This window comes from Mixophyes fleayi, chromosome 1 (genome assembly GCF_038048845.1).
Source record: "Mixophyes fleayi isolate aMixFle1 chromosome 1, aMixFle1.hap1, whole genome shotgun sequence".
Taxonomy (NCBI): Eukaryota; Metazoa; Chordata; class Amphibia; order Anura; family Limnodynastidae; genus Mixophyes; species Mixophyes fleayi.
In genome coordinates this window covers 142776934-142792847 of record NC_134402.1, presented here as the reverse complement: position 1 = coordinate 142792847, position 15914 = coordinate 142776934, and the positions used below count along the sequence as shown (strand labels likewise).

General features: G+C 40.6%; 1 protein-coding gene across 5 annotated transcripts in view; it reads left to right on the top strand.

The window, feature by feature from the left end:
* Positions 1–9345: 9345 nt before the first annotated feature.
* Positions 9346–15914, top strand: part of BANK1 (B cell scaffold protein with ankyrin repeats 1) — a 348964-nt gene continuing 342395 nt past the window's right edge. For 3 of the 5 annotated variants that reach the window (XM_075201133.1, XM_075201112.1, XM_075201095.1), the window contains exons 1-2: positions 9346–9536; positions 12593–12646. In XM_075201133.1, coding sequence (XP_075057234.1) covers positions 9530–9536; positions 12593–12646 — 61 coding nt within the window. In that variant the 5' untranslated portion in view covers positions 9346–9529. The remainder of the gene's footprint in view (positions 9537–12592; positions 12647–15914) is intronic. The other 2 variants (XM_075201104.1, XM_075201122.1) reach the window with 2 other exon arrangements.

Sequence of the window (15914 nt, the reverse complement as noted above, 5' to 3'; positions counted from 1 at the left end):
TTAAGAAAAGCTTGTATTTAAATGGTGGCTTCTTTTTCCGGAATACAAGTAATCCATATTATCCTCTAATATAGCTCCAAAAGAACAATTCTATCCTATTCAGCAGTCCGCGGATTGGATCTCATTAGTGGTATTTTATTTTTTTCACATATGGTACCATATGATAATTATCTTTTGGCCAACAGCTTGATTGTATTTTTAGGACAAGCTTGTTTTTGTACAGCTGTTTGATTTATTTAGCCTCTGGCTATATGCTTAATCCATTTTAACATTTGTTTTTATTTGTAATAAATCTCTTATTTAAGTACTTGGTGCTTTGCGCTCCTCTTTTTGTGCGAAGTTTGAAGCAGACTGGATTTATCACTTGAGTGATCCTATATGGACCAATGAAACGAGGAGCGAACTTCATAGATGGAACCTTCAAGCGAATATTTTTGGTAGAAAGCCATACACGATCTCCAATCTTAAGTGGTGGAATAGCCCGCCTCTTTTTATCCGCAAAGGACTTGTATCTGGCAGATGTCTTCTTCAAACAGGTTTTAACCCATGAGACCAGATATCTTTGAAGGTCTGACAAACAGTCTCCACAGCAGGAACTTGGGTGGGAGGGAGGGCAGGAAATTTCCGGGAAAGACGGATGGTGACCTTAAACCACAAAGAATGGACTTTTTGAAGTTGACTCGTGATACATGTTGTTATGGGCGAATTCAGCCCATGGGAGTAAATCTACCCAGTTGTCTTGGTTGGCTGAGGAGAACATCCTAATGAAAGTAAGATCTTGATTGACTCTCTCGGTCTGTCCGTTTGATATAGGATGGTAGGAAGATGAGAGTGATAATCGAATACCCAAGGTTTTACAAAGGGCTCGCCAGAATCTGGAAACGAATTGCACTCCCCTATCCGAAACAATCTCAGAAGGACATCCATGAATTCGGAAAATCTCTTTGATGAAATGATCAGCCAAAGTACATGAAGAAGGTAAACCGGTCAAATGAACGAAATGTGCCATTTTCGAAAATCGATCCACCACTACCCAGATGGTATTACACTTTTTACTTGGAGGAAGATCGGTGACAAAGTCCATACTAATATGGGTCCAAGGTTTGGAAGGAATGGGTAGTGGTTGCAGTAATCCCGCTGGTGTTCTGCGGGGAGTTTTAAACTGGGAACACAGCTCACAAGTGGCCACAAAGTCTTTGATGTCTTTCCTCATAGAGGGCCACCAGTGGCTTCGAGAAAGGATTTCTAAAGTCTTGCGTTCACACGAATGTCCAGAAAAACGTGAAGAATGAAACCAAGACAAAATTTTCCTCCTAAGAGATGGAGGCACGAGGGTTCTCCCAAATGGTAGCACCTTGGTGGACGAAGTGGCCAGAGACACACACTTAGGGTCGAATATAGAGTGGTTAGGACCATCTTCAACGTCTGAGGACGTCACGAATGCCCGAGACAGGGTGTCTGCTTTTTTATTTTTGGAAGCCGGTTTGAAGGTTATAATAAGTTCAAAACGGGAAAAGAAAAGAGACCATCTTGCTTGACGGGGATTCAAACATTGAGCTGACTGTAAATATGACAGGTTTTTGTGATCCATAAAAATGGTTACAGGATGACGAGCTCCCTCCAGTAGATATCTCCACTCCTCTAATGCTGCTTTTATGGCCAACAACTCCTTGTCCCCGATGGTATAATTCCTCTCCGCAAGTAGAAGACCTCGGGAATAGAAGGCACAAGGATGGAATTTTTATTGCTCCGATCTTTGGGATATGGCCCCTAAGCCAACATTAGAGGCGTCTACCTCTAGGAAGAAGGGAAGCGTCACAAAGGGCTGTCAAAGAACAGGAGCGGAAGAGAAGGACTCTTTGAGAGACTGGAAAGCTTGAAGAGCCTCGGAGGACCATAGCTTAGTGTTAGCCCCCTTGCGGGTCAGGGCCACTATAGGAGAGGCAATGGACGAAAAACCTTGAATGAAGCGTCTGTAATAATTTGCAAAACCTAAAAAACGTTGGATTGCTCGGAGAGTAGTTGGCTGGGGCCAACGTAATACAGCGGTTACCTTTTCTGGATCCATCTTAAGACCGACTCCGGACACAATATATCCCAGGAATGGAATCTGGGATAACTCGAATGAACATTTCTCTAATTTGCAAAATAAAGAATTTCTTCGGAGTCTAGAAAGGACCTCTGCCACATGTTGATGATGAGTGGGCAGATCCTGGGAAAAAATTAATATGTCGTCCAGATAGACGACGACACAAACATACAGCAAGTCCCCGAAGATCTCATTCACGAAACCCTGGAAGACAGCGGGGGCGTTACACAACCCGAAGGGCATAACTAGATATTCATAATGACCATCCCTAGTGTTAAAAGCTGTCTTCCATTCGTCTCCGGACTTGATCCGGATTAAATTATAGGCACCTCGAAGATCCAACTTGGTAAAGATCCGGGCTCCCTTAATGCGATCGAAGAGCTCGGTAATTAACGGAATAGGATACCGATTTTTGATGGTAATGGCATTGAGTCCACGAAAATCTATACAGGGACGTAATGATCCATCTTTCTTCTTTACGAAAAAGAACCCTGCTCCAGCGGGGGAGGTAGATGGTCGGATAAATCCTCGCTGGAGGTTCTCCTTAATATACTCAGATGTAGCTTGAGTCTCAGGTAATGAAAGTGGATACACACGGCCCCTAGGAGGATTCTTGCCAGGTTGTAAATCAATCAGACAATCCCATGCCCGATGAGGAGGAAGACGTTCTGATTGAACCTTTTTGAACACATCCGCAAAGGAAGCATACTGTGGGGGGAGACCCGGAGCACACGGTGAAATGGAAGACTGCTGTATTTTGAGCGGAACAACTTGAGAGAGACAACGATGATGGCATTCGGGACCCCAGGAAGTGACTTGATGAGTGTTCCAGTCAATCTGAGGGGAATGAAGTTGAAGCCATGGAAGGCCTAGTACGATGGGACTGGTAGTAACAGGAAGGATCAATAAAGAAATTTTTTCCTGGTGTAAGGCTCCAATTTGAAGAGTCAGTGGAGACGTACCTTGAAAAATGAGACCATTAATAATACGTGACCCATCGATAGCAGTAACGGCAATGGGTACCTTTAAGGAAGTCACTGGTAGAGACCATTGATTCACTAGGGAACTAGAGATAAAATTTCCGGCAGCTCCAGAATCTATAAGTGCTTGAGAGACAAAGGATTTGGTAGCAAAGGAAACGGTGACATCAAAAGCACAAACTTTCACATTCGTAGAACATGGAGAGGACTCCAGGGACCCTAACCTTACCTCTCCAGAACTGGTTAGGGCCTGGCATTTCCCGACTTCCTAGGACATGAGTTCAGCATGTGAGTAGAGTCAGCACAATAGATACAGAGTCAATTTTTCACTCTTCGTTCTCTCTCCTCTGATGTTAGTTTAGAGCGACCTACCTCCATAGGTTCTACTGGAGGTGGAGAATGACGAACTTGAGATACTGAGCGAAGAGGCGCTTTGCAGGAAGTTACTCTCTCGGAATCTCTCTCACGAAATCTCATGTCTACACGATGGCAAAGGGAAATCAAATCATCCGAGGAGGGTAATTCTTGAGAGGTCAGTGCGTCTTTAATTTTATCGGAAAGCCCCTGCCAGAAGGCGGCGATCAATGCCTCAGTGTTCCACTGAAGTTCGGAGGCAAGTATCCGAAATTGAATGACATACTGAGCTACAGTCCTAGATCCTTGGCGTAGTCGGAGGATACTGGAAGCTGCAGAGATAACACGACCAGGTTCGTCAAAAATACTTCGAAACGTAGAAATAAACATGGCACTATCTTGCAATAAAGGGTCATTTCTTTCCCACAGAGGGGAGGCCCATGCGAGAGCCTGTTCGGAAAACAAAGAGATGAGGTAGGCCACTTTGGAACGATGAGTAGAGAAGTTATGAGGTTGAAGTTCAAAATGAACGGAGCATTGGTTAAGAAAGCCCCTACAAGTTTTGGGGTCTCCATCATATTTAGAAGGAGTAGGCAGGTGTAGCGTGGAAGCGATGGACACCTGGGATGGCACTGGGGAAGGAGATGGAGATACTGGAAGATCAACGGTAGCTGCTACATTTTGCACAGGGGTTCCTTGGGAGGCTAAATCCTGACAATATTGCAACAATTGTTGTTGGCGAACATCTTGTTGTTTGATTCGGGTGACCAGATACTGCAGCATCTCTTTAGCTGTTGGTTCCGATCCTGGGTCTGTCATGGCCTGATCTTACTGTCACGGGCACTAGGCGTCTTGCCCAGGAATTCACCAGATGACTGGGCTTACCAGAGTAGTGAAGTTAACACAACGGTTCTCTGGTAGCAGGGTGACTAGCGGAACATATATCACAGCAGATGGAGAGAGAATGCCAATAAAGAATAGGAAAGTCAGTGACTTGCAGCAATCTTGGTCAATGAGTCAGCAACTAGCTGATATAGTGGAAAGGCAGATTTGAACACGGAGATCAGGATGGGCGTGAGCAGATGTGAGAGGTAGTAGGGAAGTCAGTGGTCTGCGTACAGAAAGTTGTACCACTGCTATGGTGAGAAGACTTGTCCAGGTGCAGTTAGGTAGCGGGGAAGTCAGTGGTCTGCATACAGCAAGTTGTACCACTGCTTATGGTGAGAAGACTTGTCCAGGTGCAGGTAGGTAGCGGGGAAGTCAGTGGTCTGCGTACAGCAAGTTGTACCACTGCTTACTAAGTGAGGATGTGTACAGGTGTCGATGAGTGGAGGCATACAAAGGATAATAGGATGCAGACACTGAGAGCACAGAGGAACTTGATCCCAATAGATATGCAGCGTATCCAGCAAAGTCTATAACAGTATGTGGCGCTGCTTGGTAGAGACTTGCTCAGCACAGATATGCAGGCCAATAAAGGATAGTCAATCACAATTATGCATATAACGACTGAGTAGTACGGTTAATTCCAAACAGATATGCAGCGTAACAATAACAGTCTATAGCGGGTATGGATACCGCTGCTGAGAGTGGAAACTTGTCCTAGCGGATATGCAGAGTAAACGTAGAAAGTCAATAACAGATAGGCATACCGCTATTCAGTAGAACAGTCTGTCCACAGGAAGATGCAGGGACTGCAGAGACGCTGAGCGGCAGAGACGAGTGTAGGAACCACAGGTGAGTAGATCCGGTAATCAGAGTCCAGCTGAGGACACAGGCAGGAAACAGGAGACTGTAGCAGGTATGGAAACCAGCGATGAGTAGCACAGGGAATCCACAGGAACTGAAGACACTAGTAGTACACAGGAGACAGTAGCGGATATGGAGACCAGCGATGAGTAGAACAGGAATCAGCAGGAAACTGAAGACACTAGTAGAACACAGGAGACACCTTCAGAGACTCACAGGGAATGAGACTCAAGATCAGGCAATGAGGTAATGAGCACAGGTGCCTTAAATAGTGAGAATTGCCTGATCAACCAATTAGATTAAAAGCAACAGTCACAAGAGTTCTAGGGTGCTGCGCATGCGCAGTCCATCAGGATGGCGGACGGCCGCGGTTCAAGATAGGTGCCGGCAGGAAGGCTAGGGAGCCACGCACCAGCGTAGAGGCACTCACGGTCCGGTGAGTGACACTGGGAGGCTGGATGAATGCCTTGCGCATAATGTTGCTCTAATCCCGTATACTGGAAGTTAGGAGGAGGACTGCTGGACTGGACTCCGTACTGAAATAAATGCCTGGAATCTGGAGCTGATGGACTGGAACCTGGATGAAGGAACAGGGGGAACCTGAACCGACGAACAGAGACTTAGTACCCCCAAGAACTCAGAGGCTCAGGCAAATATAGTACCACAACTGGGACTGGGAAGACAGAACTCAGGCAGAGGATATACAGGGGTGGCAACCTACTGAACAGACTAAACCTGGAACTGGCCCTGGACAACTCAGAACTCAGAACCTGGTTTAGGCCTGGAACTGGAAGTTGGTACCCCGAGACACAGAAATGGCTCCAGAAGGTGGATGACTCAGAACAACAACCTACTACCCCAGATAGCCAGTAGGAGAGACAGGAATAGATTGATGAGAGGAGGATCCACACAGAAGATAACAGCTGGAATCTGTACACAAGCTGATAGAATGAAGGTGAATCCACGAGGAATATATAACCATATTATTTATAAAGTCCGTATAACAGTATACACGATGAAGCTGAATTCACACAAAGAATGATTTATCTGTGAGGAGTTTGTATGTTCTCTCCATGTCTGCATGGGTTTCCTCCGGGTGCTTTGGTTTTTCCCACACTCCAAAAACATACTGGTAGGTTAATTGGCTGCTAACAAATTGACCCTAATCTGTCTCTCTCTGTCTGTCTGTGTGAGTGTGTTAGGTAATTTAGACTGTAAGCCCCAAAGGGCAGGGACTGATGTGAGTGAGTTTTCTGTACAGCGCTGCGAAATTTGTGGCACTATATAAATAAATGGTGATGATGATGATGATGATGGTGATGATGGTTGAGATCTGTATACAGCATACAGGATTGAAGCAGCAACCAACACTAACTGTGGCAGTCTGGAACCAGGAACTAGGAAAGTGTTGCACTGGCACTTTGCTGAGTGTAGGAGAAGACTCTTATAGTCTGCAGAGGAAGCCAATTGGTGGACGAGATCAGATGTTCAGACTCAGCAGGATGCTTAGCAAATGTCTCACCCAAGATGGCAGCCTCCAGTACTGCAGACAGAAGTCATGCTTGTCCAAGGATAGAATGCTGCATTCGATCAGGAGGGAGATGTACGGTGATATGGTACCAACGAGTGGTGTAAAGAGGACTTATTAGAAAACTTCTGGTCATGTCAACCTTTTTTTTTAACTTAGCAATTAATGATATCCCAGCCAGAATTTATTGCTGCCTTAGCCCTTCCACCCTTATAATAGTCCCACATAAAAGAAAGTATATCTTATCGCTTCCCCTTACCACGATTCACCCTTGCTTGTTTGTACATCCCCCATTACTTCCATGTTAAGTTATATGATATCAGGATAGGTGGAGCAAGTGTCTCCCCTATTCAGGGGAGGGTTGGCAAATTTTAGCCCAGGAGGGGGCAAGACTCGACTGAGCAGTCTATTAGCAACATTTTAAAGAAAAAAAATTTAGGTGACCCAGTAGCCCAGCCCAAGGTAGCCCACTATTGGACCGTAGAACCCTCCTGCCCCCTAGCACAGCCAGCTCCTGCCGCTATTAAACCTTCTGAGCTGCCAAACATAAGGAGAACATGACTCACCCAAGGTGCTAATTCTCAGAACTTACTCCAATTAAATCTAGTCAAAGCATCTGCTATAGAGTTCATGCTTAGCCTTCAAAAAAAAAGGGTTCCCAGGAGCACAGGGAAAATTACAGCCAGTCCAAGCTGGACAATGGAGCCCCTCGGGCACAGGAGGAAGCCTGGTCTTGCACATTAAATGAACTTCGAGAGGAAAGGGGCAGCATAGGAAATGGAAGTGGAAAAACTGAGAGGAGAGAATGAAGAAAACTGGTGAGGGGGGACACAGAGAATATTACCATAGGAGGAAGAAATGAAAAGGCATACAGTAGGAGAGGGAGGGCAGCCACTGGCTTCCCAGAAAGGCTGGTGGTGTTAGGGTACTATAACTGCTGGGTGCAATGCTTTGCTGCAGCCCCCCCAGAGGGAGAGAGGGCTACTGAGGCGAACAGGAGAGGACAGCAGGCAGGAACCTCTAAAATAATAGTGACTGAGCAGAGTGAAAGCATCCCCAACTCAGCCCGCTCACCATAAGGTAGTGCAGAGGGAAGAGGTCCACTGCGGAGAGAAAATGCAACAGACATGGCACTGTTTGCCTGGGCTGACATGACACTGCTCTACGGGCTCTCCTGAGAAGTACATATAGATGATGTACGGAGGACCGATTGGATGGAGGGGACAGCACAGTGCAATGCACATTCGGGATAGTCCCAGCAACATCAGAGAAATAGTAAGGGGGGGGGAGTGCATGTGACTGGGCATGATAAAAAAAAAAAGATTGAAAGCCAAAGAAAAGTTTATTAAAAGGTGAAAAGGAAAAATGAATTGAGGAGAAATTGAGGAGAGAAAAGAAAATAAGAACACAAGTCAATGAGGTAAATTATACAGATAATAATTAATTTTGAGCAGAAATTCAACAGCGATCAAAGCACTTAGAAACCCCTGAAGAAAATATTAAGTATATGCACAATACTGCAAATGTGAAAGGTGCCCAACCACTAGCACTTGTTGCAGCTTGAAGATTCACAAAGTCAAGAGTAAGTGATCGCAGACTTACACCCATAAATAGATTCCAAAATCCTAACACAATCCATACTGTGCTAACTTGCTACATGGGAGGATATTTTAACCCCTATTCTCTCATACGCAGAAATCGTATCCCAACTTTGGTTGGTTGAGTTCTGCCTTTAGGATTATGTAGACCTCAGTTATCTTTCTCCCAATTACAAACAATACAAATTAAAAAATATGTGCTAAACAAATATTCCAAACATAATTTAATATTTGTTATTATGTGTAATTAAGAGAATATATCATAGTTCGGGAATAATTTCACCATCTGATTCTGTAAAGGTTTTGAAGATTTCACCATACTTAATGTTTATTCTTACACAGAAAAATACATGTCTATGTTAATTTAATTGATAGATATTGTATTGTTGATTGTTGTTAAGGTAGATTGGCAGCAGAAAGTGGAGTCATACTGCTCATCTGGCCAGTCTGCACATGCATTCTGGAACTGGAAGCCTGAACTTGGGCTTCCATTTTTTTAAAAAAAATAAACAATTTGAAGTTAAAAAACGGTGAAAAATAAATAGAGAATAAATAATGAAATTTATTTAAAAAGAAAGAAAATAAATATTTTTTTCTTGTTATGGCCCTGGTTAACACCATTCTGAGATAATAACATCATCTGTGGCCCCAGCGTAGATTAACGCTAGCAATAGTCTTCATCGGCCAGGGGGCTTTGAAACAAAGGAAAAATCCCTAATTCTAGAGGTTTTGTCCTATCGATAACAGACTTCTTAATTAAACACCTATCATCAACATTCATCAACATTTATTTATATAGCGCCAACATATTCCGTAGCGCTTTACAACTGAGACTTATATTACATTGTAAACTTATATTGTAAACTTGGAGGTACACGTGTCACAGGCTGAAAACCTCTGGTGTGCAAAATATGTATGTACATGTATGTACAAAAGAGAAAATACACACAGCTGAATGAACATGAAAAGGATTTCCTGAACATCAGTAGGTGTCATGACAAGAAATTGTTATCAGGGACGCTTGCTTCATTGTTTTGAGCATAACTGTATAGTTTAGAATAACTTCTTCTTTGCTCTGATGCATGACTTCAGGAAGTGTGTTCTGCTGGTTAGTAACACCATGAAAGGCAACTACATATTTCCGGAACGACAAGTCCAGCACACACTGTAGAAAATATACATTTCTCAGCTGCCTATTTTTTCAATATTGACAATACTGGTGGAAAGTAAAATGGCAGGTAAGTGTTTCAAGTGATTGCTTGCATGTAATGTTGCAGTGTTTACCTTTTGCATACAGATATAGAAGTCTGTATTGTAAATGAGAAAAAAAAATGGTTTGTTTCAGTGGTCTAAAATGAAATTCCCAATAGCCATCTACTTTTGTTATTGTAAAACTGGTATTTTGGTTAAGTGTTATCATTATATTACTTTATATATGAATTGCTTTGCAAATAGTGTCATTACCTTTTTGAACTCTATCATAAATAAAGCTGTGAGAAAATATTTACACCTGGCAATGCCCTGTGTAACAGAAATATCATAATAAGCATTTGCCAATTTTTCCTTTAGTTGTGTCATTTTATGGTGCCATTTATTTTTATTATTATTGCAGTTGCAAATGAATATGTTATTATATTACAATTCTGAATAAATAAACTTAATCAATATATAAAACACTGGTCAATTATTTAAAACGATAGACTGTCATCTTTTAGGATACAATCACACAGGTACTTTCCTCCAGAGAAGGATGCTGTCACACGCAGTTGTTTAAACTAACTCCATGTGATCATAAACTACGCACCAGGCTGGCATACATATACAGTAAAAATAACTTTGTTTGAGCCGTCTGGCTGTGAGAGGCATAACATATCAGAATAAAAGTACTTGTATGAAAGAGATATGGCTTTACTTATTGGCTAAAATAATGACATTACCGCTTAAAACTATAGAGTGGTAAATGCATTTATAAATAATGTATGTAAATATTAATATAGAGAGAACAAACAAGATATCTACAGATGGCGCTTACCCAATATATGGAATATAACACAAATACAAAATTGCATGTGCGTGTATAAGGCAGTAAATAAATAGATGATTATACAATAGTAAAAGCAACAGTAAAAGCAACACCTCCACAACGTACGTGTGGCAGCCAACCTTAAAAGCGGATGGTTAGTCCGATAACATAGTAGGATATAAATAGTAAAGGACGGCGCCTTCAGGTGTATATAATATATATAAACATATAAGCACAAATGTACACAGAAATAGTCCAGAGTAGTTAGAACAAGACGGTGTCTGTATCTGCACCACAGATGGCTATAGATCACTGTAGTACAGGATAAATATATTCAAAAGTTGATCGTGCAGAATAAATAGAAGTGGTGTGCGTACCAGATATATAAAATCAAACCGCTTATCTGTATAGTAGCTCCTTAGAATTCCCGGAGTATGATCTGCAACCAATTCTCCTTAACGATGGATAAAATGTATGTTCTAAAACAACCGCGACACCAAACTTATCCGCTCATCATAAAAGGAAATATATAAAAAGCCATATGGTGTAGTATTTTTCACATGAACATTTTATTCAAATATAGCATTAAGAGTACAAACTCACAATATATATGCTTTAAAAAGTCTTATCTGTAAGTGACTGGTCTGCAGTCTCATCCCCTTGTATAGTAGAAGTCTCTCAGCAGGCTCCACACAGAAGCTCAGTGCAGGATATTCTAATGGTATGTATCTCAGGGTGTAGCAGTACAGCCAGTGGTCTTTCAGATGTAGTGTAGGGGCTCAACGCGTTTCGTTCATTCAAAGAACTTCATCAGGAGTACTCCTGATGAAGTTCTTTGAATGAACGAAACGCGTTGAGCCCTTACACCACATCTGAAAGACCACTGGCTGTACTGCTACACCCTGAGATACATACCATTAGAATATCCTGCACTGAGCTTCTGTGTGGAGCCTGCTGAGAGACTTCTACTATACAAGGGGATGAGACTGCAGACCAGTCACTTACAGATAAGCCTTTTTAAAGCATATATATTGTGAGTTTGTACTCTTAATGCTATATTTGAATAAAATGTTCATGTGAAAAATACTACACCATATGGCTTTTTATATATTTCCTTTTATGATGAGCGGATAAGTTTGGTGTCGCGGTTGTTTTAGAACATACATTTTATCCATCGTTAAGGAGAATTGGTTGCAGATCATACTCCGGGAATTCTAAGGAGCTACTATACAGATAAGCGGTTTGATTTTATATATCTGGTACGCACACCACTTCTATTTATTCTGCACGATCAACTTTTGAATATATTTATCCTGTACTACAGTGATCTATAGCCATCTGTGGTGCAGATACAGACACCGTCTTGTTCTAACTACTCTGGACTATTTCTGTGTACATTTGTGCTTATATGTTTATATATATATTATATACACCTGAAGGCGCCGCCCTTTACTGTAAATATTAATATTCTTAAATATTATATTAAAATGTATAATCAATTTAATGTGTTCGTGTTAAGATGGTTATTTAGAATAAATAAATTATACAATTAATGTTAGCATCATTCCTGAAACATATTGGAGGCTGTTTAGAGGAACAGAAAAAGAAACAGCAATGTTAATACTGTTACTTACTTTGTTATCTCTGATGGCATGCGCCTATTTTGGTTAAATGCTTGTTTTTATGGATTATTGTGACAAGATGTTTGAGATTACCAATTCAATCTATTCAAAATGATAGAGGAAGATTATCTGGCACATCAAGGTGAACCATATTGAAAGTTAGATAGCCTGCAATAATGTACATGAATGTGGGTACAAAATATTGTTTTTAGAACTCGTTATACAAAATATTATTATTTTATCCATCTACCTATCCATTGATATGCAATTAATAGTTTATACTCACTTGCAGTATGAGATAGTTCAGTTTGAAATTCTAAATTTGGAAAAATTGCAGTTGTGTTAAAGCACATCTAGATGTTAGGGACAACCTTATACGTAGATATTCTCAAATACCGTATCATACTGTGAGTGGCAATAAAAAAAGTTTATTGATTTGCAGATGCACCAGCTCCACATAAAGGAGTTTAAGTGGATTTTTTTTATAAATTAACAGCAATAAATGTACATTCCCCTTCTATCTATAGTCATTTGGTTTGCTTGTAGTACCATCTGTCCTATGCCACTATTAGTAAGCCTTTATGTGATAAGATGCATATATGAACATAACATGCATATGAAGTTAGGCACCAATATCTGTTGTCTTCAGCAGCTGAGGAACTGAGATCAATAAGAACAGAACCTTTCGATGCTGAGGAAAAGGGTACTTGAAAACTTCTTTTATTCTTTATTATCACCATTACATGCAATCAAGAAATTGACTTGTCTTCCCCCATATACTGAAAGTAAATATGTATGTAAATTAAATCAATAGGCAATATCCATTTCCTTTATATTGGTTATCTCACAATTTATTTTAAAATACTACAGTACATTTGCAAATAAAAATAACAAAAGTCATTTAGAAATGATACCTTTAAAAACTGTTAGCAGTATGTGTCCCTGGGATGGGGTGGGGGGGGGGGGGAGGTAGCAGCAATTCCTCATTAAACCAGCTGTTGTTAGGATAATTGAACTATCTGCTATAATTGAAGGTGTAATAGATATTCTGTGCTCAAAAATAATACTTGGTTCTCTACTGTACATAAAGAGCAGCTTCAGGAGATGTCAAAACTCCAACCCTATGGTGCAACATAAGAGAGATAACTGTAATGATACATCCTGTGTTTCTAGTGAATATAGGACCTGATTCATCAAGGAATGTAAATGCTGATTTTGTGCACACAATCCGCAAGTTTGATCTGCGCATTTCCAGAACCAGACAATATGCAACTAAACGCAGCAATGTTCAATTAATCTGCATACACAAAGAACTCTTGCTACAGCCTATGATTTCTGAGAGGGAATGGGGCTGGGAAAGAGCATTCGCACGTAGTGAATGAATAGTAAGTGTGTGCCAAACTTGAGCGCAGGCAACCATATCCGATTCAAGCTTGGGGCATCTGAAAGTTACTGGATTTTCTGCTGTATCTCTTACTCCAGCTATAGTCCCTAGTCTAAGTCCTGCTTATTAGTGATGACAGTCACGTATGCATGCTATAACATGTGTTTGCAATCAGGAGCAAATGTAAAAAATGATTTTATGTTCAATAGATATTAACGACAGCCTAATAGATGTATTTCATGTGTGAAAAAATATAAAATACTTTTTTTAATCTTTTTTGCCTATATTGCCTATATTATTAACAGGTGACATTGTTTTTTTGTTTCTGTGTGTTCTTTTGCGAATTTATATTCCACATAGGTAATGAACGTATCCTGCAGTGTCTTCTGTAGTAGAACTGAGCAGATGTAGACCCGAACTCCTCAGCACACATATCTTCAGATCCATTCCATATTGAATTTGGGCACACATATGCCCATAATTCTGGGCATTTTGAAACAAATGCACATTGGGCATGATTCATTAAGGAAAGTAAAGGAAAAAATGAGTAACTTTGCACCTTGGCAAAACCATGTTGCATTGGAGGCGGATGTAAATTTAAAATGTGATGGCAAGACTTATAGTTGGGGTAGAGCATGTCCTAGATCATCTTTAAAAAATGCTATCAAGTATTTGTGTGCTACATGAAACAACAGTCAGTATTTAACTTATGTGTAAAACAAAAAACAAATTTTCACCCCTTGCATTCTAACATAGTTTTGTCCAGGAGAAAGCATACTTATTTTTTTTTTGCCATACTTTACTTAGTGAATCAGGCCCACTATGCATGCCTTGATGAATCAGGGGGTAAATGTATCAATCTGAGAGTTTGCCGGCAGGTTTGAAAAGTGGGGATGCTGTCTATAGCAACCAATCAGATTATAGCTGTCATTTTGTAGAATGTACTAAATAAAAGATAGCTAGACTCTAATTGGTTTTTCAAACCCGCCGGAAAACTCTCAGCTTGATACATTTACCCCCAGGTCTTTACTAATGTCCAATGGCAAAGTGAATCATAAAAGGTATTAGTTTTGAAATTATCAGTATGCAGATAAAAGTCTTTAGCCCAAACTTGGTTGTAGCTGACCCTCTGTTGATGGTGGTTCCTTCTTCTTAATTTTGCTGTGGTCTCATTCCAATCGATTTGATTTTAGATTTTTCAGAAAGTGAAATGTCCAAAGACCAAAGTATTCTTTCCAAGGAAGTTCTTTTTTGAAGGTTGTCCTAAATCAATAGTTGCTAGATGGGACCTATGGCATTTGTATGATTATATATGTTATTATAGATGTTTTTCTACGGCAATTTGCCTTGACAATTTTTGATTATATGACCCATTAAAGGAGAAATCAGGTTTATTGCATGCATTCACCTTCAATATTGTATATTGGAGGTGAATCAAGTGATACAGACTATGGGCCTGATTCATTAAGGAGAGTAAAGAAAAAGATTAGTAACTTTGAACCTTGATAAAACCATGCTACAATGCAAGGGGTGCAAATGAGTTTATTATTTTGCACAGAAGGAAAATATTGGCTGTTTTTTCATGTAGGACACAAATACTTGATAGCTTTATTTTTATGCTGACATTAAAAGTTGATCTAGGACATGCTCTATCCCAATTATAAATCTGTCTACACATTTTAAATGTACCTCCCTCTGCAATACAACATGGCCAAGGTTCAAAGTTACTCATTTTTTTTGCCTTCCTTTCCTTAATGAATCAGGCACTACATGACCAAGGGCATTTTCAATCAACCACAACAGATTACAAGCCCACCTCAATGGAGATCAAATATAAGTAATCACATGAGCTGTACTCTTACGGATTACTGGTGGATACACAAGACCAATGAGAAGAGAGCAATGACACCTGAATCATATAATAAGAGTCATCGTCCACACAGATTCTGCATCCATGCCTAAGGAAAACTGTAAATCAGCTACAATGCATTGGCTAAAAGACAGACTTGCGCTACTTCAATTTACACAGAGGTAACTTTATATATGCAAGCAGGACGCACTAAGATACTGGTCTCTTGGAGAAACTGTAACATCGGCATCCAAAAATCACTGTGTGTTCCACAGTGGAACGCATGAAAGAAACCATAGAGACTATCAACCTCAGTGGGCACCCAAAAGTAAGAAGTTCCTGGGAATCTGTAGAAAACATGAGGACACCCACACAGATGTCAAGACGACCTATTGATTCAGGACAACCTCCAAAAAAGAAGAACTTCCCTAGAAAGGATACTTTGGAAATTTCACTTTCACCTTTAGGAAAATCTAAAAGCAAATCCATGGAGAGGAGACCACAGCAAGATTAACGAGAAGGAACCATCATCAACGGAGAGTCGGCTACAGCCAAGTTTGGGATAAAAAAATGTATATACCTGCATACCGATAATTTCAAGACTAATAGCTTTTATGATTCACTTTGCCAATGGACTTTAGTAAAGACTATATTCACTAGAAACTCAGGGTGCTGCGCTGCAGTTATTTCTCTCATATAGTCACAGGTGCCCTTTTCAGGGCTGCTTGTACGGTATGA